Source organism: Epinephelus lanceolatus, chromosome 7 (assembly GCF_041903045.1).
Source record: "Epinephelus lanceolatus isolate andai-2023 chromosome 7, ASM4190304v1, whole genome shotgun sequence".
NCBI lineage: Eukaryota > Metazoa > Chordata > Actinopteri > Perciformes > Serranidae > Epinephelus > Epinephelus lanceolatus.
The window spans coordinates 21,402,594-21,430,248 of NC_135740.1; the positions used below are offsets into that span (position 1 = coordinate 21,402,594).

General features: G+C 42.0%; 1 protein-coding gene across 3 annotated transcripts; it reads right to left on the minus strand.

Moving 5' to 3' along the window:
* kdm3b (lysine (K)-specific demethylase 3B) lies at positions 1-27,008 on the minus strand. 3 transcript variants are annotated; one of them, XM_033632690.2, is made up of 25 exons: positions 26,531-27,008; positions 18,641-18,811; positions 18,142-18,255; positions 17,019-17,124; positions 16,509-16,633; positions 15,626-15,685; positions 14,778-15,482; positions 13,487-14,663; positions 13,196-13,412; positions 12,825-13,039; positions 12,567-12,719; positions 12,205-12,312; positions 11,981-12,108; positions 11,584-11,881; positions 11,218-11,471; positions 10,624-10,896; positions 10,367-10,538; positions 10,135-10,225; positions 7,918-8,048; positions 7,657-7,776; positions 7,237-7,260; positions 4,522-4,661; positions 3,990-4,166; positions 3,734-3,868; positions 1-998 (listed from the first exon to the last, which is right to left on the minus strand). In XM_033632690.2, the coding sequence occupies exons 1-25, from the start codon at positions 26,735-26,737 to the stop codon at positions 918-920; spliced, it is 5,382 nt and encodes a 1,793-aa protein (XP_033488581.1). In that variant the 5' UTR covers positions 26,738-27,008; the 3' UTR covers positions 1-917. The 3 variants fall into 3 exon arrangements, with proteins under 3 accessions (XP_033488581.1, XP_033488580.1, XP_033488582.1); XM_033632689.2 differs by having other exon boundaries at positions 11,584-11,884; XM_033632691.2 differs by lacking the exon at positions 7,237-7,260 and having other exon boundaries at positions 11,584-11,884.
* Between the last annotated feature and the right edge of the window lie 647 nt (positions 27,009-27,655).

Consider the following 27,655-nt stretch of genomic DNA (forward strand, 5'->3'; position numbering starts at 1 on the left):
TAGTTTTTGTAAACTTTATTGTGAAAAATCAAAGAGACTGCTAAGATCAATATATATATTGATACAATGTTAATGGCCAGTAGTTCTGTTCAGCTGCAATTGTGATTCTTGAACAACGTTGTTGGAAGTCTGCAGTTCATTCAGCCCATGGGACAAAGATAGGTGACCAAAAAAATTTAAACTTGCCCTGTCTGAAGTCCTCCTGATCACTGCCGTGTGGTGTATAAAAAGAAAAGACTTCTTACTCTAAAAGTGAAATAAGAAAACAGAAAATACAAAACTTTGGTCTGCTTCCCCTCACTAGCTGCTTCGCAAATTCATATCAGCCACAGAGGGCAGAAGCAATCAGGTGTTCAAAAACTCAAAAAAAAAAATTCTACAAAAACAGGTTAACCTTGCTCCTATTGAAGAAAATAATATCAACGTCATCAAAACAGGAAAGTTAGCCCGGTACTCACATTTTGTCAGTCACTTATATGGTAGCTGAACCTCTGCTCCAAAGGCACGGCAGCTTTACGCCTCCCTTACTCTCACATCTTACATATACAATGAAAACAACAGAACAAACACACTGACCTTAAATACAGAGTTAATCAAAAATAATAATTGGAAAACAACTAGACAAGTTTGAGCGTACTGTGTAACAGCGATAAAGGACTTCCTTCATCAAAGCGCTGACTAGCCCCTCCCCATCTAATCCCAAATCAAATGTTCTCTTCCCCCAAACCCAGATCTTCACTGCCCCAAAAGAACCTACACTCTATGTTTGTACTCTGCACTCTGCAGCGTGTACTTGTGTATGTAGGTGTGTAATGTATACTGTGTGTGTGTGTGTGTGTGTGTGTGTGTGTGTTAGTGTGTGTAGTGGAGTGGTCATCAGAGGCTGGTTGTTTTGGGACAGCGTTATGTGAGAGGACCTAAGGGCGTGATAGTTTAGGTTCATGAGCCTTCAGTGTCCCAACAGCGTCCTTCACTGCGTGGTAGATGATGTTCTTCACCTGAGGAAAAAAGCAACAGGAAAGTCGTTAACACAGCTACAATGCCTCACACTGACTGGGGCTTTTTTCTACACTTCACTTTGAAGTATACCACTGTGCTTTTCTGCGATTTTTGTTTTACATTTAACAGAAAAGGCAAAACCTCACAAAAGTTAGTCTATTCAATGAATAAGTAGAGTACAAATCTGAGCTTGTGTCAAGTTTGTCAATATACCATAAGATGTAATATCACTGTCAAGTAGTGGTAACAGTTATCTTACTGAAAATATGGCTATATTATACTGGAGGAAATGTTCTTGTTATTGGTTTTGCCATCATCCAGACTTTTTGTCACCTATGGTTATCTACACATTCCTTCAAAGGGCGGCTCCAACTTTTTTATTTTTTGTTCCTTGAGTACTCAAATCTGAAAATTCAAAATGGTCTCAGTATGCGTGATTTAGCACGAGAACTTCCAAAAACATTTTCCCACGTAACCTTACCTAGGTGTCTGCATGATGACACTGCAACTGTGTACATCATGTTAGTTCAGTTCCAAAAGTCACACAATCGGGGAAGAGATGTAACTACACATCATGGTGACACAGACCTCCTTGTCTATTTTTGTAAGCTGAAACCATTTCCCTCAGTGGAAACAAGGCTTTCATTTACTGAAATTACACAGATAAGAAACAATAAATTGTGAAGACAGTAAGGCCCCCACAAAATTGCAATTTAAATCTTGTGTGTGATTTATCCTGGCTTCATATGAGTAGAGGAAATCTTATTTATGCAATGTAAAATGCCATAAGCTTGTGCTAATAACGTTAGCATGTTATATTTGTTTGAAAAACGTGTTTAGTATAAGACAATTGTTTTGTCAGTGAACCTTGTGAGTTGTAAGGGAGATGAATTTTGTAACGTTACCTTTGTTAAATGTTGCTGTTGTCCCTGGCTTTATATGAGTAGAGGAAAAGTCCACTAGCCACTAGGCTAATTTATACAATGTAAAATGCAATAGGTTTGTGCTAAAAACATTAGCATGTAGTATTTTTGGGGAAAATGTGTCCAGCAAAAGACAAGTGCTTTGTCTGCGAATGCTGCGAGTTATAGTGAAGCTATTAAGCCATGTTTAATGTGTGTTTAATGTGTGTTTTGAATCAACTAAACTTTACAGCACCTGGTGTTTTGGAGGTGTAAAGTGCAACACACACTGCCGCCGGCGCTGCGCTGTGGCCGTCAAGTGCCGCCCCCCAACACACATTGGCAGCGGCGCGCAGCGGCACCGTCGACACTAAAGTGTATTTCCCACCCCAGCCCGCTAGGTGGCTGTACCTACGCTAGTTGCCAACGGTTGCCAACTGCCAGTAACGGAAGAAGAGGAAAAGTTTGAGGCAACAATAACTTGGATTTCACGGGTGAGTTTATCAAAATCGTCTTATTAAAAATTTGAAAAGCTTAATAACGTTAAGCATCCAGATACCCCTTTGAAAGCTGCAAATGAAACCCACAACTGACTAGCTTCTCACAGCGCCGGCCACACTGGAAATAGAGCAGTGGGCTGAAGCGGAGCGGAGCGGCGCGGCGCGGTGGCCGGAGCTGGTGTGGGTTTGTTCATAGAATATAATGGAGGCGGCGTTTTGAAGTGCGGCGTATAGCGGCGGTGTGTTTTGCACTCAACTGTGGTGCAGCTGCATACTTTTTTAAAACAGAGGAATAAAATCCCTGTCTTTGCATTTTATTTTGATCACAGTCTGTTTTCATAAAACTGCTTGAACATCTCAAATGTGGCTTTGACTTGCAACTGAAAACATGGAGCCCATTTTGTAAAAAATATCAAAATATACATTGTGTATCGCAGTCGGCCTGTAAATGCAGAGATATGAATTTTTGTTTTTATCGCCCAGCTTTATCACAATAAAACAAACAAACTAAACAATCAAATCAGCAGTATAACTGCAACTCCAGTGTGCTGTAAGGTAAAATTACTGTTTTTGTTAATGGAGTCTGGTGGCTTTGAAGACGGTGACATAAAGGCAATTTTACCTCAATTTAACCTCAAAGAAAACGAGTTGCTGGTCTACTGCTGACTCTGATCCATTCGTCTGTTTGTGTTGTTGTGTGACTTTTGGAACCAAATTAACACGCCATCCACAGCAGTACATTGCTGCCTTTATGTGTCCTGGTAATCCTCTGCTTCCCCGAAGTGGAAGTGTGCCGACAGCCATCTAACTTTAGTACACTAACCATGAATCTATAAATGTGTTTATGCAGTGGAAATGCAGAATTATATTGAATCACAGTGTCACCAGAGTCCAGAGTCACCACCATGGTTAACTACCCATCATGACATTATTCAACAGATTTAATTCTGCAGAACAATGTTGAGAAATCAATTATAGTTAATATCACAAACTGATGGCTGACTCCAATGATTAAAGAAAATGGATTTAAAAACATAAATGGTTGTTCACTTTCAGTTTGTTTGTTTTGCTTTTTTTTTCTACATTCATGTTTCAGTATTTTAGAAATTGTATAAGCTGAAATTTATTTGTTAGACATTTTAATGTAATTACTCTGAACATCTAATGAACCCAGTCTGAGTTAATCACTTTCCTTGTCCATCTAACCATCAGATTACAAAGGTTACATAAATGTGACATACTGTTAAAACAGAACTAAACAAAGATCATTCTTTAGTTAGTTGAATGCATTAAATGTGACACTGAAACTGCACGAGAGAAAAGCACACCGACCTGTAGTTTGTCTTCGTGGTTTGTATGAGTAGTGGACAGGTGTCTGAACTCCTGGGTCAGTCTGAAACAGTGTCTAACATGCTCAGGAGACACAAAGTCCTCTGCTGCCTTGATACAGCTGTACAGGTTGTGCACCTAAGAAAGGAAGAGCACAGAATTGACAAATATATTAATGAAACGAGATAAATATATGTACCATGACTCACCTAAATAAATGGATATCTACAGCAGGCTTCCTTAACATAACATAACTGACCTGGTGTGGAGCTCCAGCAGGGATAAATACGGCATCTCCTAAGAACTGTACAATGGCCCAACCCTGGACACCATATTCTTCGTAGAGCCTGCGGCGGAGCACCTGGTCCAGGTACCAGCTCTGGTCGTGAATGGGGTCGTGGTCTGGAGGGTTCTCTTGACCCTGCTCCTCTCCCACCTGACACAAATAAACCATGGCATCAAGCCGCTGATTAATCTGAATCATACCACTATCTTTGGTTGTTGTTGGAAACCAGCTGATGATACCTAAGTATAATGAACAATGACGTAGCAGAGGATAAACCTATCAGGATTCAGATTGGCATAAATGAACAGGATGTAAGTAGTCTTAAATTAATGCAGATTAGCTTCCATAAAGAGTTTTCTGAAGAGGAATACTTTTCATTCTGATTTTTGTTTGTGCATTACAGTCACAACGCATCACTGTCTTTGTAGAGGATGAGTTCAGCCAGTGATACTGCAGCTCAAGAGATCAGACGCTATTTTAGACAAAAGATTTACTGGCTGCTGACCTTGCGGAGCAGTTCTCTGATCTTCTCGGCGTCCTTGGCAGCGTAGATGTGCCAGAGAGCTCCAGGTTTCTCCTTTCCCTCATACACCCTCCTCTTCGTCATGTCATCTACATCGCCCTCCTCAATGGTGGTCATGACCTCTGAAGGACCAAACATAAACAACAACGCTCACACATACCGGGCACCAAAGGGTCATCAGCACTGTCTCTATGATGACAAGAATTTACAGTGGAGCTTCCTCTTTAGGGTTTAGAGGGGACACTGTTGATTTTTTAATGTTACCTAAAGACTACAGTCTTGTCTTTATTCCAGTTTGATGACTGACTTTACGTTTCATGCCTCGGTCCTGGGGTTAGGGCTGAACGGTACAGGAAAATAATCTACGGCCCCAATCACACAGAAAGTGTTTTAGCAGCCGGAGGCGCCTTTTTGTAATTGATTTTGCATGATTTTGATTTTGTAAGCATTTTGCTAGCAGTTTTTGCATTGCGACGTGCCTCGCCTTGCATTTCTGCTCTCTAGGCACCTGCCGTTTTTGCCACAGTACTCTGAACTCCACAAGTTGAAAAAACTTCAACTCAGGACATCTTTTTTTCCGTCATGGTCCCAACAATAAGTGTACACTTAGCAAACAATGGAGGAGAAACTGGTGGTAGGGCTTGCTGGAAACCCAGAGCTATACAGCCTAAAATAGGCCTGGAAATGTTGCTCCTGGACCAACTGGTTGTACTCCCTGTGATCCGCCCTCTTTTTTGGGGTCTCGTGTACCCACATAGATCTCTGTTTCCCTGTGCCTGACACACTATTTGCTGACAGCCTCTCACCCTCAACCAGAGCTACAGCAAGTACCCTCTGCCTGAACATTTTAGTAAGTAACTGGGGGGAAAACGGAGGATTGATTACACTGGAAGGTTAGTGTAAGGACGTGTTGGTGTGGCTGCCTAACAACAACAAAAAGGTGCAGCAAGCATATTTTGTTTCAATTTTATGGCTCAAACTTAAAGTCGGCCTTGAATGTTCTGACATGGACACTGCGAGCATCACGGCTTGTGTGTGGCTTTTGTTCTGGTACTTTTCTTCATCTACTCTCATTGACAATGTCACGTGGAGTGTGGGGCAGTGTGTGAAGCCCACGGGGCCAGGTGTTTCCACCTTTTTTGGTTAGGTTTTGTTTTTTTAAATGGCAGTTTTTGCAATTTTAAAATTCTATTACATCACAATGTTAGTTTGAATGTGATTAACCGTTCAGCCCTACCTGAGAATAACTGAGACCGTCAAGTACATTCATCATACTGTTTCTCAAAAATGGTGCTAATTTGTAGTTCTCAACTGGTGGCTTATGAACCAATGTTACTGTATGTCACAGGTGCATTATAGTCCATAACTACAAGATCCATTTTCAGAAGTTTTATTCTTAAGTGAACTGATTTTCCAGAGCTTCTCTTAAATACTGTTTGCAGCTGCATCATGTGGCTGTCATGACAGAAACGTTAGAAACAGCAGCCCCTTGTGTTCATGTTTTCCCCATAAAACTGTGATAAAAACACAAGAAAATGTGTCTCAGCACAAACTATTAATATAACCTTTGGTAAAACATGAAAATCCCATTACAGGGCTTATGTTTCTCTGGCATGAAAGCACTGTAAACTGCAGAACTATTAATTTTGTGAAATCAGTGACAATTGTTCAAATTTTTAACAATGTCTGGGTTGTGGATCATGTGGCTAAACTAGTTGAGAACCACAGGGGTAAAGAAAGGTTACAGACTACACAATCACATTTACCGACACAATGTTTACATCCACAGCCTGAGGTTGATCGTACACAGCAGCTAACACTGCTGCCTGAGAATATAGGGACCTCTTATTTACAGAGCTGATTTATGACTTATTAGTTATAGTTCTACAAAGATGATGAGTGAAAACAAATACATGAGTGATTGTGTCAAATCAAAGCTGGTAATCCCCGTCTTTCTCTTCGCTACGTAACCATGTGTATGCATTTAGCTAGGTGGCCAGTGACAGAACTTATATTAACATTGTGTGTGTTTGTGTGTGTGTGTGTGTGTACCGACACAGTTATTATTATCTGGTCTCACACAAATGATTCCTTCACAGACATAAGTTCAGTTGCCAGGATAAATTAGTATATGTGAGTTTATTTTGATGTGTGTGTAAAATCCCCTGGTCCTACTAAGAAGACGAACTGGTTTATGAGGACAGCATGCCTATGGTCACACTGTCGGGTGTGTGTGAGTGTCACTGTGACACTGCGTGACAGGGAGACTGTGAGGGAGTAGGGATGCCAATTCTCGGTGCCCATTATTCAAATGTTTCCCCCACGGCGTAAGGACCAGAGCACAGCTCATCCCAAGCTAACAGGAACTAAAGATCCCAGTACAAGTACAAGTTACCCCAAACAATATACATTTTTTCACCCAAACCAGAGATCTACATAGGGGGAGAACGTCGGGATCTCCTAAGGGAAACAATAGAAATTTCAGTGCCCACTTGTAATAATTTAAGGTGTTAATAAAGGTTTTATTTACATGGAAGTGTACAAAGCATGCCACACTAGAAACCAACAGATGGGTCAGGGTGCTCTGGCCCCTACTGCACAGATAATAACAAAAGGATGGGGTAGAGGAGTGAAGAAGGGGAGTTAGTCAAGAACAGGGGCATGCTACTGAAGTCATACAATTCAAAGTCTACAGACCTTTGCGTCCATTGATATCTGCCTCTGTGAATGAGAAATTTTACCACAATGCAAATGAGTGAGACCAACAGCAGGGTCTTTTCAGGGTCCTAACCAAGCCAATAAAGCCTGGGGCAAGTAAAACAGTAAAAGCACGATGTTTGGGAAACATCAGTGACAACATTCTTTAGGATTGCTCAGGAAGGAATGAGTGAATAATGTCCAGTGTTAGAAATGGGTTCTCCTACATATACTCTAGACAATGTCTTGGATTTGATCTGGCAAAAAATCATGTATTTGGGGGGTAATTAGTGGTTCTAATGACATTTAATGGTGCATCGTACAAATGTCCTGTAACACATGTTTATTAAATGTGAGTGAGAGAGAGGGACAGAACAAGACAGAGAAAGAGCAGAACAAAGTGTGTTTAAGTCCACTGACCTTGCTCCGGGTCTCCCTCCACTTGAGGGATGCCAACATAGACCATGACGTTGACAGCATCAGACACATCCAGGTGGAGATTAGTGGTTCCCACCTTCCTGTCTTCAGACGAGGTTAAGCCTGAGGGAGAGAAAGACAATAAGGAAGTGAGAGAAGATGAAGATGAATAGATGATGGAAGGAGAGGGAGAAGGAGATGAGACATCCAACTGAGATGACTGGGAATTAAACATTTCTGTCACAGTCAGTTAATCCTTCTCACCATAGGCATTGTACATCTTAGGTCCAAGGTCAGGACGCACAAAAAAGTTGGGCAGACGGGCGGCAAGGTTTAAACGACCATCTCTCTTTGTGTACTCAGGCAATGGCAGGTTCTCCATCAGATCTTCAAACCTGGGAAAAGTATGAGAGAACATCACCAATAAGACACCAAAAATTCTCTGGCTGAGCCAAACTGAGCCTGAGCCGACCCGGGCCGGGCTGTAATTTCTCATTATTGTCCCCGTGCTTGAATCAGGTTGGGTTCTCACCAATTTACCCTTGTGTTGTTGTTGTTGTTTTAATGAAACTGTCAGTTTTCATGCATAAATGGAGGAGTTTTAAAAGACTGAAGCAGTGGGAGCAATGTGCGTAACATGTAGCGTAGAGCAGTGATCATCATCTGTGCACTCCATCACCATGGAACGCCCTGCGCACTAGACACACCAAGGGGCGCAGCCCACTCTGTCGAATGTGTTGTGTACGAGGCGACAGATTACTATTATAAAGAAGAGAACAAAGAGAAGTGGTGCCAAGAAACGTGATCCCTTGGCTTGTAATACATGTTGTTAAACTAAAGAACATAATGTATATTTCTTTTACAGTACAACTTTAGGTTTCTCATCGGGCTTGGGCCCAAGACTGCTGCCATGGGGTCGGGCTCGGGTCAGGCTTTGACAGAAACTATGCAAGTTCATATATAGTTGGGCATGATTTTTGTGGGCCAGATCAGAACTGCAATTCACAAATGTGTTTTGCACCTTGCAAATAATTTATTGGTTAACAAAAAAAAGACCCCAAAGCTAAACTAAGCTAAGATTCATACTTTCTTTTTTAATCTAGAGGGGAAATGACTGGTTGCATTTATGGGCATGTGTGGAATATCTTAAACTTTCATCAAAGTAACATGGACAACATATGGTGGTTTGTCCACAAGTTTATGTTAGTATATTAGTATATATATATGTCAATACCAAATTCAGGTACAGATCATTAAAGCACCACAATGGCTAGTCTCGCCACCAGACATTCAGAGATCTCCGCCTTCTGATAGTCTGGGGACACTCCTTTCTAAAGTGTGTTTAACACACCGGCGGAAACGGCCGGCAACAAAGCAACGCCTCTTGCATTTTTGAAAAGGACACGCCCTCCCGGAAATGTGCGCTCCCCCTTTTCTCGTCTGCAAGGACACAAACACATAGAGAGCTTGAAAATGGATGCCGAGAGATTTAACTTCGTTTTATCAAACGTGTACTCAGTCCACAAGATTGTGGAAATGAAGGACTTAGAGCAACTTGAGCCATTTTGTACCACTACACGTGTTTCTAGTCGGACTATGTTTACGAGCACAAGAGTTCAGCGAGCCACCAAAGGACCGCCCTGCAAATTTACTATTGGTTCTGCAACGTAGGGAGTTTTTTTAAACTCTGAAATTGTGTCCGCCCATCTAAACACAAAATCAGGGAGAAAGACATCAGTCTTTAGTTAAGCAAAGCGTCTAAAGACTGACTTGTGAGTCTGCACAATGGCTAAACAAAAAATGTTAAAATAAACAATCTAATAAAGGCTAAATGTACCTATTGTAGTCTGTGTGTAAAAAAAAAAAAACATTAATAAATACAACAGATTCCAAATGTGACCAGTAATTTGTAAATGATCTGGTTAAAAAAATAAGTGGATCTCATTTTGGCATTTAAATACAATAACTTCAATTAATATACATTTTAATATATATGATAAGTGTAACACATTTGTAAATAATCCACTCATTAGGGCTGTGTATCAGAGACTTCTCCAGTCAAATGATACCTGCATTTGATCCTTTTTTGTACAGAGGTCGAGAAAAAATGACTATTTGTATGGTTTTGCTCGCAGCTGTTTCATATGATGTGTGATTACACTACCGCATTGTGTTTGATGGAGCTGGCAGCTCAGCATGCCAAGATGCCACGAAAACATATGAAGTATGGTTCTACCACACGCCTGTGACATGTGATGGCATTTTACGCAACTGAATGCTTATATTGACATGATGGGTAGCGAATGAAGTAGAAAAACATCAAATAAAGTACTCTACTGACATCACGTCACATTAAGGGTACTGGTATTTGTACTGGTACTGTAATTTTTAAAATGCTACCCAGCCCTACTACTCAGGGACTCAAACGGTTAGCTTGGTTGGTGAGCACATGCATGAGACACATATTTCTGGGCTCCTCACCGTGTGGGCATCATGTCCCTGAAGTCTTCACCAGGAGGCCAGTCCTTTAATTTCAACACCATGGGCTGGCCCTCACTATCCTGCAGTCGCTCTGCATTCACAGAAAAACACATTAGCTGCCATTTCTAAGAGAAACAGGAGCTCAAATAACACAATGGCACACACACCAATTAATCAACTAATCCAAACAACAAAGGAATATATTTTTGAGAAAAATAGTTTGTGCACTCACTGGAGATGACTTCAAAGCCGTCCCAGAAGTCTCGCACCTTTACATCAGAGATGATAGCACAGTTTCTACAATTGACCAGGTCTACATCCTGGTCTCCGAACTCCAAGCTGAAGGCATCGGGTCGCCACAGGTTACTTTTCAGGCGTTTATGTATCCCTGACACCAACACGGGCTGGACACAGATGACAGAACAACACATGTTGGTACAGTAAAGCTTCTTCCCATGCCTCAGGAGTTACACTAATTGTGGTTCTTACTTGTCCCTGCTTCCAGCACTCTCTGAAGATCTTCCAGTTGTTGCTGTTGCTGGGATCCTGTAGGCAGAGGAGTCGCCCGTCACAGAGCCAGGAGTGCGAGGTATGTGGTTCCAAAACACTGAGGCCCATTACTCCATCTTTGCGGGCCCCCAACACACCGAGCTCGCCCCCCTCAGTGGCCCCGGTCCGACGGCCTTCTGCCTTCTTGGTCTCCACAACTGAGGCGATGATGTGATCCAGGAAGTTTGGGAGGCTGCTCTTCAGCTTGTCACTCTGACAGACAAAATAAAAAAAAAACAGTAAAAGGCAGAAATACAATTTATAAGCATCTCAGTTATTCCTGATCTTAGTTTTCTTACATTTTCAAGTATTCTTGTTGAAAATGTTTTCAGCTGACTCACTATATTTTTGGAAATGAAAACAGGTTTTGCCCACTGATATCTAAACACACATCTCTTCCTATCTCCATATTGCTTTTTTCAGTTTTATAACACTCTCAATCAGAAACTCATCTTCCTGATAGGTTTTTTGGTATAAATGTGTACACTTCAAACTCAATAAAACTACACGAATGATCAAAAGCTTTGTACGTACGCCTGCTGAGGTAAAGACAGAGGGGAATGGTACCCCACTCTCGCCAGGGCCTTGGGGGAGTTTGCCTGGTCCGGAGTTGAGCAGGTCCCGGAGACTGGAGCCCTCAGGTTTGGACTGGGCCATGCTAGAGCCCAGCAACAGACTGTTAAATAGCTTAGGGCTGGAAGCAGAAGGCTTTGACAGGGCACTGAGTGAGTCCAGGCCAAAGGGAGGCCGGCTGTCTCGACTCATCATGGAGCGAAGTGTACCGGATTCTGGAAGAAGATGGCAAGAGGATGGTGATGTAACTTCAATTTTATTATTGATTTTGACTTTTTTTAATGCACACAGATTACACTGACTCAGCACTTCCTCCTTCCTACTTACCCTTAGTGTCATCCTTGGCTTTCTGTGTGGCCAAGTCTGCCAGCCAGTGCAGAGCAGAGCTGTTGCCCTCTCCTGATGAGCGTGACTCCTTGGCAGAGGACTGGGTGAGGTTACAGGGGGAGGACGTACCACTGGTGGAGTTACTGACACTGCCCACACTTTCTCCTCCCCCACTGTCTGATGGTGCTGCTGTTTGTGTAGTTTCTGTCTTGATCGCTGATGTTTCTCCCTCTGATTTTGGGGTGGTGCCAATACCAGAAGCTGCAGCTGCGAGGGCACCACTATTGCTGGTTGTAGACTGCTGAGAAAACCACAAGAAGGCGTTGGGGAATTCAAGCTAAACAATTGTCACAATGCAGAAATGACGAACAAAGAAAAAGATGATGTGGCACAATACCTGTGAAATCCCATTTGGGGCGCTAGGGCGTACTAGAGGCTTGGTGTGTCGACTGGTACAGGGACAGTTGGCCTTAATACCCCACTTGCCCCTTGCTGAGTGCACCATGTCACCTATGTTGTAAAGAGCTGAAAAAGAAAGGCAATAAAACCAATCATTACAACTCTCAATGTACTAATACTTGATGATTGTACGGTCATAATCAGTCATAATGTACATGTTACCTGTCCCAGGTATAATCTGTGTAGGCATAAGGTTCTGTGGCTCATGAGGTTGGCCTTTGGCACACTTCAACCAAGCGAAAACCTCATCCTCCGGACCTTCATCTACATCTGAAGGAAATATTTTCATTATATGCATGAGTTTATTCAATAAACGCATATAATATTTGACCAGAATTTCTCCCATTTTTTCTGGGACACTAAAATCTTCCAGGAGACCCCGGAAACCCTGACATCAACAACTATATCTATTATTGTGATCAGAAAAATATGCAATAACATAACAGTCAGGTTAACACACTTACACTGTAGTGAACTGGTTAACTTAGCTCTAAAGTTTCATAAATATCACCGTAATGACTCACCCTCCCTTGGCCTGTTCCTGCGGAGCCGATAACAGTCAAGACACACTCCAAAGCCACACTTGCGACACACCCAGTGGATGTTAAACAAGGTGGTCTCACACACATCGCACATTTCTCTGACACCTCGCACAGCACGTTTCCACGCCACTTTCTCTGCAGGACAGACCAAAGTAGAAACCTCGGTCAGGTTGAGTGCTGAGACAAAAGGTAGGACAAGATAAAACACTACAAGTGAATAAATGGTGTCTTTATACTCACGGTGAGGCTCCACCATCATCATGGCTTCCTTCTCAGACATGACCAACTGACAGAACTGGTCTCCCACATTGGCCAGGATGTACTTGGATGTATCGAGGTCAAGGCCCTCTTGGACAGCTGGTGCAGGTAGCCACAGACCCATGGCCATAGAATCACTCTGCTGAGGACTCAAGAAGCCTTCCACACGCAGTATACCTTTACGAGTGAAAGCCAACCTGGTCACAGGCAAAAAAACAAGGTTAATTTAGACACTCGTCATTGTTTGATGGATGACTTCTGCCTTTATTCTGATAAATTTCTATGACTTCCTCTTTGATGCTGAAGTACACAAAACAAGACACTGAGCAGTGCAAAAGCATATGAACGTGTACCTTCTGAAGTGGAAGAACCGACAAGACACATTTGGGTCGTCGTCATCATCGCTGTCATCCTCAGTAGAGCGATATTTACGGTAGCGCTCCAGACGGCACTCACGACACTTGTGCAAGTGAGGGGCCACATTGATGCAGGAGCCATCCTGAAGAAAGGACTCACCAGACTGCTTCAGACGACGCACTTTGCTCTGATCTTTTAGTACAGACTGGCCCACTGGAGGACACAACTTGGTGTTAATTTTACTGCTTAGTTTGTCACCACAACTAAAAAAAGAGGGCAAGACTTACCTTTGAAAGGTTTGTTACGTGGACGGCTCTTAGCAGCCCCTTGGACTTTTGACTTCTGCAACATGGCCGCATCCTTGGCAGATTGTGGTGGTGCTCCTGGGATCTGGCCTTTCTCTGGGCCCTCCTCGTTATCACTCAGGTCTGACAAGTCACTGTTGCTGCTGGAGTCAGAGTCACGTTTGGACGTTTGGCCTCTTTCCTCCAGGGTAAACTTCTGAGACTGGCTCTGGTCGAAGGACACAGGAACCTCCTCCATTCCACCAGGGCCGGTGCCTCCAAACATGGGGCAGCCTGAGGTGGACGTGGGCATCTCCCCAACATCGTGCTCCACTTTTGTCACAGTCCCTTCACTCTGTGGTCTCTGTGATGAGGTTGGTGCTGGAGAGGAGGAAGAGCTGGGTGACGAAGCAGCTGCTGAGAGTGCTGGGAAAGGGGAAGACATGATCCCCTTCGGTGGCTCTGCCATAGTGAACAGGTTTGGCTTGCTGTCCATGGCAGCACCAAGGTTTTGTGGCTCAGCCCCTGACAGGCCGGCAAAAGTGGTATGGGGGGTTTTATCTCCATATGCCAGAAATGGATTAGCAGGCTCTTTAGAGGCCTGCAGGAAAAGGTTCTGATGGCTATTTGAAGTATTAAAACCAGATTGCAGCCCTAAGCCCCCCACAGAAGTCCCATTATTACTGCTCTTCTTAGATGTAGTTTGAGTTGCAGAGGCTGCAGCTAGACCACCAATACTGAGACCAGAGCCTCTTCCTCCTGCAGAAACTCCCATGCCCTGGAAGGTCGATGATGACTTGTTGAGTACGCCATTTCCCGTTGAATGGGTCTCAGGCACTTTGGGCTGCTCAGGCTTTTTCAGCCCTTCAGTGGAGGTTGCAGACATGAAAAGGCTTGGGGGCTCCTTACTCAGGCTCTCAGACACTGCAGTGAAGTAATTTGTGTCCTTGGACTGGGTCTGACCAGCAGCTAGGCTTGAGCTGGACCCAGAATTCTGGGTCATGCACTGGAAAAACAAGTTTTGGTCTTGCTGGGATTTAGCCTCAGTCTTTGCTCCGCCAAAGCTGAAGCCAAAGGGCCTGGGAGTGTCCTGGGAGGTTGTGGTAGTGGTAGGAGCTCCATTGGTCTGAGAGGTAACATCTCCAAAGACAGAAGCAAAACCTGATGCTGTTTTAGAGCCCTGAGAAACAACGTGGTACAGTAAAATGTTATTAATAACATAAACAGAAGTGTAATGATTTGTAAAGGCAGCATATAAATGTATTGGCGGTGCTGATCATATCAATCATCTTACCTCAGTCTGGCTTCCCCAGGTGGGGGCTTTAGGACTAAAACCCACAGAAGCAGAAAGTGCCACACTTGGGCCACTGTCATGCGTCCAAGAAATGGTGACTGGCCCCGGGGAAACAAGAGCAGCTGTTTTAGAATAAGCTGACTGGGAGGCCTCCTCTCGGTCTGGCTGGGGGGATGGGGAGGCCTTGGGGGCTGGAGCTCCAGGGACCAGGCTTGGCATCTGGCCTAGTGAGGGGAAAGATGTGGTGGAGAAGGGAGAGGGGGCTGGTTTGAGGGGAGGAGGAGTGGGGGTGTGAGGAGCAGCAGTGGTGGAGTCCGCTGCCCCTTGTGTGGAGAGTGAGCGACCATTCTCTTTGACATGGGCAGGAAAACGAGGAGAAGCAGCGTTCGACTGGTCCATCTGGAGTGAGGAATTGGTGTTGGGGGACGACACTCTGCCCTGAGGAAAGGTTCCTTCTGAAGGGCTTCCGTTTTTGGTTGTGCTGCTGACTTTTTCACCAGAGTCTCCACCCCAGATCCCCATCCCTTCCACTGGAGTTTTGGAGTTGGAGTCACCACAGTTTTGCCCATCAGCTCCTGTATCTCCTGCTCCTTTAAAACGTTTCAAGTTCAAGTCATCCTCGCCTTCGGAGGCAGTCCTACGTCTGCGTCCGCTGTCACCCTTCATTGTTTCACTGTCCTTCCTTCGCCGGCCATTCTTACCAAGCTGAAAAGTTAATGTTAATGAGTAATTCTGTTTATACATTTTGAAAAATCGCTATCAAACGATGAAAATAGTTAAACCACTATAAATAAAAATACAGCTCAGTGCAACCACTTAAAAGATTATAGTTATTCTGACAACCTTACCTCCTCCTCTGCCAGCATGACATGTATCACACGAGGATCTACCATCTGGTTTTCTTCACCCTACAGCACAAAAAAAGTCCTTTCAAACCATGACTCAAATATATTTAGGCAAAACATAAGCATTCATTTAGGAAGTTTCTATTTGTGCAATCTGGGAAGTGCAAATCCACCTCTAGATCTACTTGAGGCCTGTCATTTTTACTCTTGGCTTTCGCCCATTCCAGAAGACTTTGTTTAACATTATATTCCATTACTTAAAGGAAAAAGGTAGCCGTTGACATACAGACAAGAAGTGAGGCAATACAGTCATTTAAATCAAACCCATCCAATCTGAAAGTGACACAGGACTGTAGTTCAATCTAAATCCATCTTAGTCATCAAGAGTGTCAAATTATTTTGCTGGGTGTCCACAGATATCAGACACTTGAAGGTAATGCCTTCTAAGACATTCCTCTTTTTAGAACCGCCGCAGAATCGGTAATAATTTCGCTCTCAGCCGTGCTTGTTGTTGCCCTGGGTAGCAGTATGACGTCAATATGTCAACAAGTCCAAATATTACAATATCAATTTTTCATTTGATATTAAAAAACATACCAGTATTATCGAGAAAGACACACCCCTACTTTCACATGGAAAAGCTTGATTCATTTTGAAAAAAAAGAAATCAAAAGATGGATAAATTAAATTAGATAAAATGTTTGCTGCAATTAAGAACTCACTAATTTAAATTTAAGTCTATTTAATGAGTTGTAAGGCCTAATATTATAAAACTGAATTTAAGACATTTTAAGGACCTGCACACTCCCTGGTTTGGGAATTTCAATCCCTAAATATATATGATAATTTGCATCCGAAATCAACTTGTAACATCAGCGTTATTTACCTTATCTAAGGTTATCTCCATAATGTGTGAGATAGGGTCGTGCTGTGAGACCAGTCCTGAGGCCCAGCAATCCTCAAACTCCGGCTGGTACACACGAACCCTACGTCCTTGAATAGTGTATGAACCTGAGGGCAGGAATAGGTCAGGAGTAAGAGTTACATTCTGGCAGGTTTAAATGACACAGCTCACCTAACAAGTCAATGACAATATAGGCTAGAGAAAGCCTCTTAAATTTAGTAAGTTGCCACTCCAGCATCAGAAACACAATGATTCATTGTCATTGTTGTCAGTACATCTGTGTCATGCTTTTAATGACTGGCATTACCTTTAATATATCTGATAACATATGTCAAGTTGAAGCATTTTAAATGAACAGTAATTTCAAGGTTGCCCATTTCAGCAAGTTCCCACAATAAAATATGTGAAACACTATCAAGATATAGCACCCCTGAGGAGCACATGAGGTAGTAAAGGAAAACAACATAAAAACTGGTGAAGGTTGATTCTCACCCTTCCTGAAGATCTCCTGCAGTTCAAAGTCAGTACGCCAGCTTGAGATGGCAGCCTGCAGGGAGGGCTGCTCCAACACCAAAGGGTGTCTTATGTCTTTATCAACCTGCACAAGGACACAAAGCACACTGTTCTGAAATAGTGACAGTGATACAGCAATAATGTGAAACTTCACACTAGAATATTACAGGAAAGAACACTAGTGCTGCAACTAACAGCTACTGCTGTTAATAGTTCATTGGTATATCATTTGATAAAATGTGAGAAGTAACAAATACCCTGTCCAAGAAATTATTTATTCTGTTTCATGAATAGTGAAGAGCACAAGGATATTCAAGTTACAATCATATGAAACAAGAAAAAAGCAATAAAATCATATCTGAGTAGCTGGACCAGAAAGTGTTTTTGGCCATTTTTAATATCCTCAATAATAAGTCCATTATAAAAACTAGAATTACCACCTTGTGATTGTATGCCACCACCAACCAGTCAAGTTGCAGTTTACATCCACATAAATCTAGACTCAAATAAAAGATTTTGAAGGAATTTCAGAAAGGTATTTGGTGGATTTCTTTGCAAAATGTGCATGTTTCACACACACCTTTAACCTGGCAGCACAGTAGATCTGGACAATCAGCACTGTTTCAAGGTGGACACCCAATATTAATGGCACCAATTCAGCATCTGACCAGGTATCTCACCTTCTGTTCCTAAGTTATGGCATTCAATATGGCCAGAAAAGTGTTTTGCAAAACATTATGATATCACATGATGATATGATGTGACTTCATCATTTTATCTGCTTAGATAATGTGTGAAGTTTTTATCATAATTAGCATATGAATCCTTGAGTTACCATCAAAATCTAATCAGTTCATTCTTGAGTCCAAGTGGATGCTTGTGCCAAATCTGAAGAAATTCCCTCAAGGTGTTTCTGAGATATCTGGTTCACAAGAATGAGATGAACTGATGGACAAACTTAAAACATAAAACCACTGGCCACAGCTGTCACCAACACTGAGGCATAATTAGTTCTAAGTCAACTAACTGGTTTACAAACTAATCCTTGTAGCCTTTAAAACTATTGAGGGATTAACACACACTGTAAAACAAACATACAAACCTCAAACCTCTGGACAGTTTTGTTATCAGGCAGGAACTCAAAATTCTTGTTTCCAAAGTACTCCACAGGAACCAACGATCCTAAACCCACTCTGTCCACTAGAGGGCGGAAGACCTAAGGAAAAAGAAAACGTGAAATTCTTTGACCTGGCAGAAAACACTTGATATGTTCACCAATTCAACAGCCCTCTACTTGGCCCAGCAACAAAGGTTTCAGCATCAGGGGAGTAAACAAAAAGGGGCCTTTTTCTGCATATCCTCCATGACAAGAGAGCAGTACATTCATGAAAGCAACTTTCTGGAAACTTCTAGGAAATTTGTTACTTAAAATTAGTTGGTTTGGTTGCCTAAGTTATTGAACCATGGTTGGCAAATAGCACTGGGACTATCTGGCCTCGTCGTAATGCCTAACCCCTCTTTCAATAGATTATTTCAAGGCTTGACATGTATGTGTGATGCAGACGGTCCTGCTTATGTCCACTGTCCAACTGAGCACTCACCAGAGCAGGCCAGGCTGTGGCTGATGCTGGTGCTGGGGCTCCTGCAGTCCCAGTACCATCACTCCGATTGGCCCAAACAATGGAGTCTTCCACCAACACGGCTTTCACCCCGCCATCATACACCTGTACCCAAGACCACTGCTGCACAGCATTCTCAAACTCCACATATACCTGCAGCCAGGAAAACAGAAGGGAGCAGAACATAAAAAATAAGAACATTTATCCAAAATGTTTCTAACCATGTTCATACAGAGAAATCTGTGATTGTATTCAAGGTAACAATGTGTTTCATTTGGTCACTTGTCAGTGGTGTCAACCTTTACCCCTTCTAGTTGCTCTAACTTTATGGGGAACCCTAAGAATACTATAAACTATGACTTTTATAGTTTTCTTGGGAAACACCAAATTATACATCATGTTAAATCATACAATGTCAGAGTTTTACTCGGTAACAGTAATGCAGCATATTTTCTGCCATACAACACATTTTTCATTAATTGCATGCCATTTTGCAACACAGTAATCCAGTAGAGACCTTATTTATTGATATGATAGTTCGATATAGATCCAGCTTACTACAGTGCGCAACTATGACAAGTGGCCAAGCCACCAAGCTAATGCATGCAGTAATGTTATAATATAAAAAAAAGTTTAACAGGCTCATGAAGTTATTTTTAGTATTGGATAACAGTGTTGGGCTATGCCATGACTGGAAATGCCACATAAGGTTAGTTACAGTGGCTGCATCGGTAGTCGACTCATCTAATGGTAAGTTAGCAAGTTAACACTACATTAGCTGTCTTAAACACTATATCGTAGGCAGTTGGACATTCCTGAGTTTCCTGATGATGTTTCACCTCTCACCCAAGAGTTGCAGGCACCAGTCCTCAAGCAAGTCCAGTTGTCTACGATACAGCGCTTAAGATAACCATGACCTGGATGACTGAGAATCTTCATCAACAAGCTACATTAGCTGACGTTACTAGCAGGTATTTTGTTAGAATGAAGTGACAAAACGTAAATAAAGGGGGATTTATACTTATGTGGCAGACCCTACGTGGCCTACACTGTTGTAAGCATTTATACTTGTGCGGTGGTGTGTCTGTGTCACTCTGCAGTTACACCTCCAAAACAGTAGTCGGCAGCGGAGTTACTGTGAAGTGCTGTAAAGTTTAGTTGATTCAAAACACACCCAAAATACACATTAAACATGGCGTAATAGAGAAGTACACAAATCAGCTTCACTGTAACTCGCAGCTTTCACAGACAGAGCACTTGTCTTTTGCTGGACACATTTTCCCCACAAATACAACAAGCTACTGTTTTTAGCACAAGCCTATGGCATTTTACATTGTAAAAATGAGCTAGCAGCTAGTGAACGTTTCCTCTACTCATATGAAGCCCGGGACAACAGCAACATTTAACAAAGGCAATGTTACAAAATTCAGCTCCATTACAGCTCACAAAGTTCACCGACAAAACAACTGTCTTATACTAAACACGTTTTCCAAACAATTATAACATGCTAACGTTATTAGCACAAGCCTATGACATTTTACATTGTATAAATTAGCAGAAGCATAAGTATAAATGCTGCATAAGTGTGACTAAACGTAAGGTGACTTCTTTGTACGTGAACGTGATTTCTGCCTGAGTCACTTCGGTTAGATTCTCTCTGGCAGTGATAGTTGTGTTACGATAAAGACAATCAAAATCGACCTTTGCTATTGTTTCGATCAAGAAAACCCTAGCAGCAGAGGTTACAAACCATGCGTTTAAGAGATAACAGACAGCTACCTTGGTAACAAAGGTAAATCAAATTCATTAAAAATGCAGTATAAGGTTGAGAGATGTGCAAGTTATGCAAGTAACAAAACACACTTCGCTTTTAATCCAGAATGAATGCAAGTGGATAGCAAGCTACCATCTGTCAGTGCAGGCAGCCACACAGAGCCTCTTAAGTGGCCAAGAGCTAATTTGACATTTTCACAAAATTTAATCAACTAGCAAAGCAATGCCTGTGTACCAGTAACCCCCTCTGAAAGAGCATTTCATAACTGTGATAATACAGTCTGATAACAACACTGCTCAGTTTAATAAAATGAGAATACTAGAAAAGCGAAATTCCAGTCTCTGTTGTTGGTCATTTTTCTTTCTAAACTTTTCATGATGTGGAATTTTATACGCACCATTGTTTTAATATGATCACACAGAGTTGTGTAGGATGTCCCAAGCTGTGGTCCCTTCACTGCTAGAGTAAGAGTTGGATAAAGGCCTTCACTTTGCAAAGAATCAGGATGTGACTCACTGACTCGCATAGACAGGCCCTCTGGCAGGATCACAGTAGGAGTGCCTGTCATTCATTACTTATCTAGCTACTTTGGTCTTCAAGAAAAGGTTGATGATTACTTGGCTTAAATTGTAAAACAACCTTAAACTAGAAGTACCGCCTGTATGACTCCGCCAACCAGTCAAGTTGCAGTTTGCCCTCTCCTCTTTCTCCCTCTGTGTGTTTGTTCCTTTTTACTTCCTGTGTGAATGATGTGCTTGAGCTTTGCTTGTAGTCTGTGCTCTTCTAGGTCTTGATGGTCGAGGTCATGTGGCTCAGGTCTGTTTGGTTTGGTGACACTGGGGTTGCTTATCATCCTCCCCGATCAATTCATCATATACATTTACAGTCTATGTGTAATTTAGTCATCTTGAGTGTATACTGTAATGTTGGTCTATTCTATCTGTCTGTCTGTCTGTCTGTCTGTCCTGGGGATCCCTCCTCTGTCACTACTCCTAAGGTTTCTTTCATTATGAGCCTGGAGGAGATCATGCATTTGGCCAAATGTGTCTGTCTGCAGCTTATGTCACATACTACTGGACCAATCAGCCCAATATCTCGTGTTCACCTTTATGATCGTATGCTTAAAGACCTCTTGTGGCTGTGGTGATTCCCTGTCCCTGTCTTATTGACTGCTTTACACCATCACTGACTGCTCCAGAAATCATCTTGGCTGACAAAAAGAAACCTTAACATCTGTTGCAGGTCACATTTTGGTCTTTGACGTGGCTCAAAATCTTAAATCCATAGAAAAGTTTGGTCTCATTTTGAAGCATCTGCAGAATGATTCCACACCTGATATGTTATGATCCATTAAACTAAAGCATGATACAAGATTTTAAAAAAATGCATCGTCTAGAGTGGCCGTGATCAGCTCCGGCGGACGTTTCGCAGCTGGAACTCAGCCACCTGGCAAAGATCTGCATTCTACTGAGTATACTTTTCAAGTCAGCATAACTTCTTAAGCTATGGCCAAAAATGTGTTTTGTGAGGTCATAATGTCCTTGGCCTTTGACCACCAAATTCTAATCCGTTCATCCTCGAGTCCAAATGGACGTTTGCGCCAAATTTTCAAGAAATACCCAACAGTTGTTCCTGAGATGGCGCATTCACGAGAATGAGACAGACAGACAACCAAAGAAAGCACAGCCTAATGCCTCCTTAAACAGATGCATAAAAATGACAACATTTGTGTCATGGCATCAAACACACACAATAGTCCACTGTTGCAGACTTAAAGCACATGAATAAGTAAAGCCTGTAAATGGGGCTGAAACTGTGCAACTAGTGTCTACCTATTGACCCACTTTGCCCCTGAATTCTAGTTTGTTTCAAAATTTGCTCACAAGTGTATCCATGAGTTGACTTGAGGTAGTCACTGATAGTTATATGTCTCAGTTGATAGTATCTCTTTTATTAACCTTTAGGTTTAGTGAGCACAATTGTCCTTTGTTAGCAATTCACAGAATTGACAGATACACACTATCGGTCCTGTGAGCTGCCAAGAACAACCACAAACTTATCTGCTGACCACTGAGAAGCCCCAGTAAAGCAGTTTAAAGGGGTAGGGGCGCATTCACACGACAGCAGCCCAATGTGAAAACACGCAGCCTTCTCAGTCTGAATCGCTGCCAAGTGTTCGGCTCAATGGTTCCTTAACTGCAATTCATGAGAGAGGGAAGGGGCGACACTGTAGCAACTGAAACTGCAACAGATCTAATGAGACAAATAAACACAAATCCTGTACATTACCCTCTTTCTTTATGCAAGATATTTTAGTTAAATGTGTCCTCTTTTCTTTGTCAAAATAACAGAATGAAAGTGGTGTGCATTGATTTACAAAGGATAATCTGACTGGACAATGATAGTCGTTAGCCAAGTTTTCAGTATCTAAATTAACTACCATACAAAATCACAAATTTGGCAACAGCTGGTCTCCCTCATCTCATGATCTGTTTGCAAGATTCGTACCACTGACTTTTACCACACTTACTGAAGACACTATGACACCTCCAATTTGTCATGGTTGTAAAGTTGATAGCAGAGGTTTATTATTTTGTGAGCTTGAGTGAAGTAACACCACAGAGACATCGGAGCTTTTGACTACAGCGGTTTTTGTCGAACAGCGAATGTGAGTAGTGCAGAGATGGGACAGAATAGTGTTATTTCAAGTGGAGAACAAAAGTCAGTCTTCTCTTTTGAGCTGATTTACATCCAATTACAAAGGTGTGTTGAGATATCAATTGAGCATGTTTTTGTGTTTTGTAGGGCTGTAACGGTTCACATATTGATACCGAAGCATCACAATATAGGGTTCACGGTCCAGTGCATGCAGCCACACGTGGAATACACAGGGAGGGATGTATTGTGGAACCAAAGTTCACAAGCATGAGTTTGGTCCGAAAACTTTTAGCCATACACTGTTAGCAACAAGTGCTGTGGTTTGCACAACAAGCTGATTGGCGAGAATCGGTCCCACTATGGCAAGTGCAAATGGAGTGCCAGAGCCGGAAGACCTGCCTGTGGGTTCCTGGTCAGCTACAACAGCATCAAAAAGAGTTATGTGTAAGATGACGATGGTGTGTGTCCGAGTTGCTCCACTGTTGTAGGGGATGTGAATGGAAACATATCCAACATGTTAATGTACATTTGACTGCATCTTCCAAATGTGCCAAGTTGGGGATGAGAAATGTTGGGTGTTTTGAATAAGGGCTGCAACTAATGTTTTTTTTTCCATTATTGATTAATCTGCTCTTTATTTTCTCCATTAATTGATCAATGAAATAAAAGAAAATAGTAAAACATGCCATGTGTCATTTACTGGAGCCCAAGGTGATGTTTTCAAATTGTAGGTTTTAAAAATACAAAGCTATTCAGTTTGTTATCATGTGTGAGAAAGAATAGCATCAAATTCTTACATTAAAGAAGCATGAAGCAAATGTTTGCACTTCTACTTAAATATAGCCAAAGTGGAAGTAATTAAAACACACCTCCTAATGCACAAGTTAAATTTCTTATTCTTTTAATTTTCATACCATAAGAAATGTTTTTCAAGTTTTATAGCCTACTGCAACCCTCTTGCCTTTCGGGAAACTACGTGCTTGTGCAGTGTTGCTATGGTGTAATACATAGTCCAAGTGTTTAAAATGTTCCTAGTTTTTCTAATGAAAATACTTAACTAAAGTTTCCAGTGGGCAAAATGTTACCTCAGTCCCCAGCAAGAGGAGTTTGTCTATCTTCTAAACTTGCACTTTCATCTGTACAAAATAAATGCCAAGACACATCTTTAAGCATTTGTTTTTTTCCGCTGTACCGAACTTGCACTGAACCATGACTCTTAAACTGGGGTATGTACCAAATCAGCAAATAGATGAGTTCTCCATGGCACTTCAGAGAAGGAATAATAAAACTTGAGATAGCAGCAAATTTTCTTTTGATCCAAGATATTTTACAGTGGACACATCTTTTGTCTCAATTTGTGGAACCTTGTGAGGATCTGCAAAAATGTACTCCATCTACATACATACTCACAACTTCTAGTTTCCATTTAGATACAATGCCAAAAGTCTATACAGAAACTATTGAGACTCTCCTTTGAAGAGGGCCTTGTCTTAGTCAGAAAATTCAGTCAGTTTTGGTTCTAGTCTGACCAAATGTAGACATTTGATTTCTATTACATTGTCGTGCAGGCCTTTTTATTCTTCAGTTTAGTTTTACTTGCATCTGGATCTAGTGGATGAATTTTATTTATTTTTTTTCATTAAAAAGGTTCTGGTATTGACATTTTACACTGACATCTGTGAGAAAAACTTTGAAAAACCACTAGTACTGAAACTCACTTGTAAGTCGTCAAAGATGATGAGAAGCAGAATTCCAGATGAGACCTAAACATTATAGTTTTAGTATGTCTAAATTATTACCAAACTGTATTCAAAAACACATGTAAAACCTTTCTGCCAACAATCTGCGCTGCCATCTCCTGCTCAGATCACTTTATTGAGCCTGCCAACAACACATCTTAAAAATTGTTAGCACGTAAACACGTTTCTGTATATTTTTCTACACATCCCAGTTGTCATGCTGGTTGTTCGTCAAGCTTATGTGACATCAAAGAACTGGATTTTGCCCTGAGTGGTTGAGATCAAGTCGACATGTCAGTGGGGCTGTGGAAACTGGAGGTAAACTAAGGCACCTTTTTTAAATCTTTACACAAAAACTGAAACAAACCCTGGTGACCCACAACATACTGTACACAGCAAGGTACTGAAATGAATTTCAAACTTATTGAACAAGAGCATAGTCCTACAGGTCCTTGTTTCGCTACAGTGAATATGGGAGCAAATCTGTTTCTAACTACCACCCCATTTGTGAATCAAAGGTTTAAATATGATTGCAATACCAATCTTGTCGAGGTTGAAAATCATGGTGGGGCGGATGAAAATATTTCTAAATAGAAAAAAAATCAAAGACCAAGACTAATTAATGCTTATAGAGACCACATTTCTTCAAACATCCATTTTGTTGAGGGTGCACCTTGCAACTTTTATATTACAGAGAGAGAATACTTCAGGTTCAATATTTTATGAGTCTAGTAGTATTTTAAAAATTAAAAACCCACTTCTGCAACAACCCAAAGGATCACTGATTATTAACCTTGGAAAATATTATTTGTACTTTAATAATTACACAATAGCCTAAGTGAAACAGTCATTAATTCAATCCTCACTCTACAATGTAATTGACTTTTAATCCAGTTAACCTTGGTTCTGATAAATCACTGCTTTATGTCTTTTTAAAGTAGCCTACTGCACTAACAGAGTGTTAACGTTAAATTAAATAAATATTTTTAACTTAACAATTGATTATTATCGTGAGAGCCTGCATTCTACCTATGTAGTGTATACTTAAATGTAGGTCACTCACCACCACCCGAAATTTTTTTACACATCAGCAGTTTCGCTGTCCTGCAAAATGTAGGCTAAACTGCATGGGAAGATTATTTACATCCACTCAGGAGTTTATTCGCTTACAAACTTTTGCATTCGTGTTAAATTTCACCGATGTGCAGCCGACAGTAAAGTCGAAGGAATTACTGGGTTCACCCTCATATGAACTTGTGAGGCCTTTCACTGGACTAACGTTAGCTAACGGTGGAAACTGACAAGCTAAAGCGGTTATTCAACATTGCTTGCCGGCGATTTGTTACAATACCATGGTCGTTTGCTTCTCTCTGTCGCATTTGTGCTTTGCTATCGATTGCTACGGGGTTACGAGTAACATTGGTGGAGCTTAATGTCATCCGTTAATGAGCTAAAAGGCGAACAAAGCAAAGGCCAGAAAATCCCCGGCCTCGAGTTTAGCTTCGCCCAACTGCCTGCGACTTGTAGCTTGCTAGTATCTGCGCGAGCTTACGTTAACTGCCCACAAATGTACCAACACGGACGGTTTAAGAACAAGCTCAGCGAGGTTAAATATATACTTAATAGCTAGTCTACGTGTTATTCGTTAATTGGTGGGTGTTTAGCGATGCAGTACGGCACCAGTTGTATGTAAACACTGACCGTCAGCCCTGCAGCATTGGTTGTTGTTGTCGCCTCTCCTCCGCTACCCTCCGGGGCGGCCAGGCCGATGACGCTCACTGCCCGCACCGTTCCCCGGAGCCAGTCCCGGGCCCAGGCAGCCTGCTCCGGCTCGGATCCATTCGCGGACCTGCCGTCGTCGAGGAGCAAAATCAGACGCTTCCCTATCAATTCGAGAGAGTCCCCCATGGTTTGCTCGCAAGCTAGCTGCCTTTAGTGAGCCACCATGAACAGTGCAACTTCTCCGCTTGGGATGGCAACTCAAGAATGCTAGAAGACCAGAAGAGAATAGCTGCGGCGACTTTGTATTCAACCTAAGTGCAAAGGAGAGCCCGTTACAGCCCGGGGACACGCAGCGGCGGACCGGGTCGCGCCAGGAATTTCACGCAGTCGAGATGTTATTGTCCTCGGTGCTAACGCGACTATCCTGCTCTGTCCGCCATTGAGCCCTGCAACAATCAAACGCACTCCTCGTCGACAGGCAGCACTGCGGAGACGGAGAGCGAGTGTGTGGAAACAGCGACCCCTAGTGGCAGGCCTGTGAATCACGTCAGTGGTCACAGTGTGCCATGTTGGAGGATGGTCAGGATTTTCCGCAGTCTTAAAGCGGAGGTAGACTGTGGAGCATTGAAAGAAACCTACTAAACCCACTTTTTCATTGTCAGTTTTTTTTCCCCACACCAAACAATGACAGAAGTATAAAACTGAAAAATAAGACTATCACAAAAAAAGTGACATAAAGAGAAAATCAGAAGATTGTCACTGAAAAACACCAGAATGCAAAGAATCTGAAAATGAAATAATTGTTATTTTTAATGCCTGTTTTTTATTTTTCAGTGTTTGTTTTTTTTTGTTTGTTTGTTTGTTTGTTTGTTTTCAATGCCAAGACTTACCGTCACTGTTGTAGCTCCGTGATGCCACCTCGCCTCAAATAAAAAGTTAAATCACGGCAATGAAATAATGCATTACGCAAAACCAATCTTGATATTTACTGGTTACAAAAATCAGAAAATGACTGGTTCCATAAAACTTCAATTATACGCCCAGTCCCTTTTACTCGCCCAGTGTGGCTGCACATTTTGACAAATAAAGGCCTGTCTCAATTAG

Bases quoted from the DNA above. Each gene is read 5' to 3' on its own strand.
- kdm3b (XM_033632689.2), bottom strand. From the start codon at position 26,737: ATGGGGGACTCTCTCGAATTGATAGGGAAGCGTCTGATTTTGCTCCTC. The intron at 18,256-18,640 runs GTGAGTGCTCAG...CTTTTTCCTTAG, and splicing joins CCACAGCCTGGCCTGCTCTG to GTCTTCCGCCCTCTAGTGGA. The intron at 16,634-17,018 runs GTGAGAATCAAC...TCCTGCCCTCAG, and splicing joins GCAGGAGATCTTCAGGAAGG to GTTCATACACTATTCAAGGA.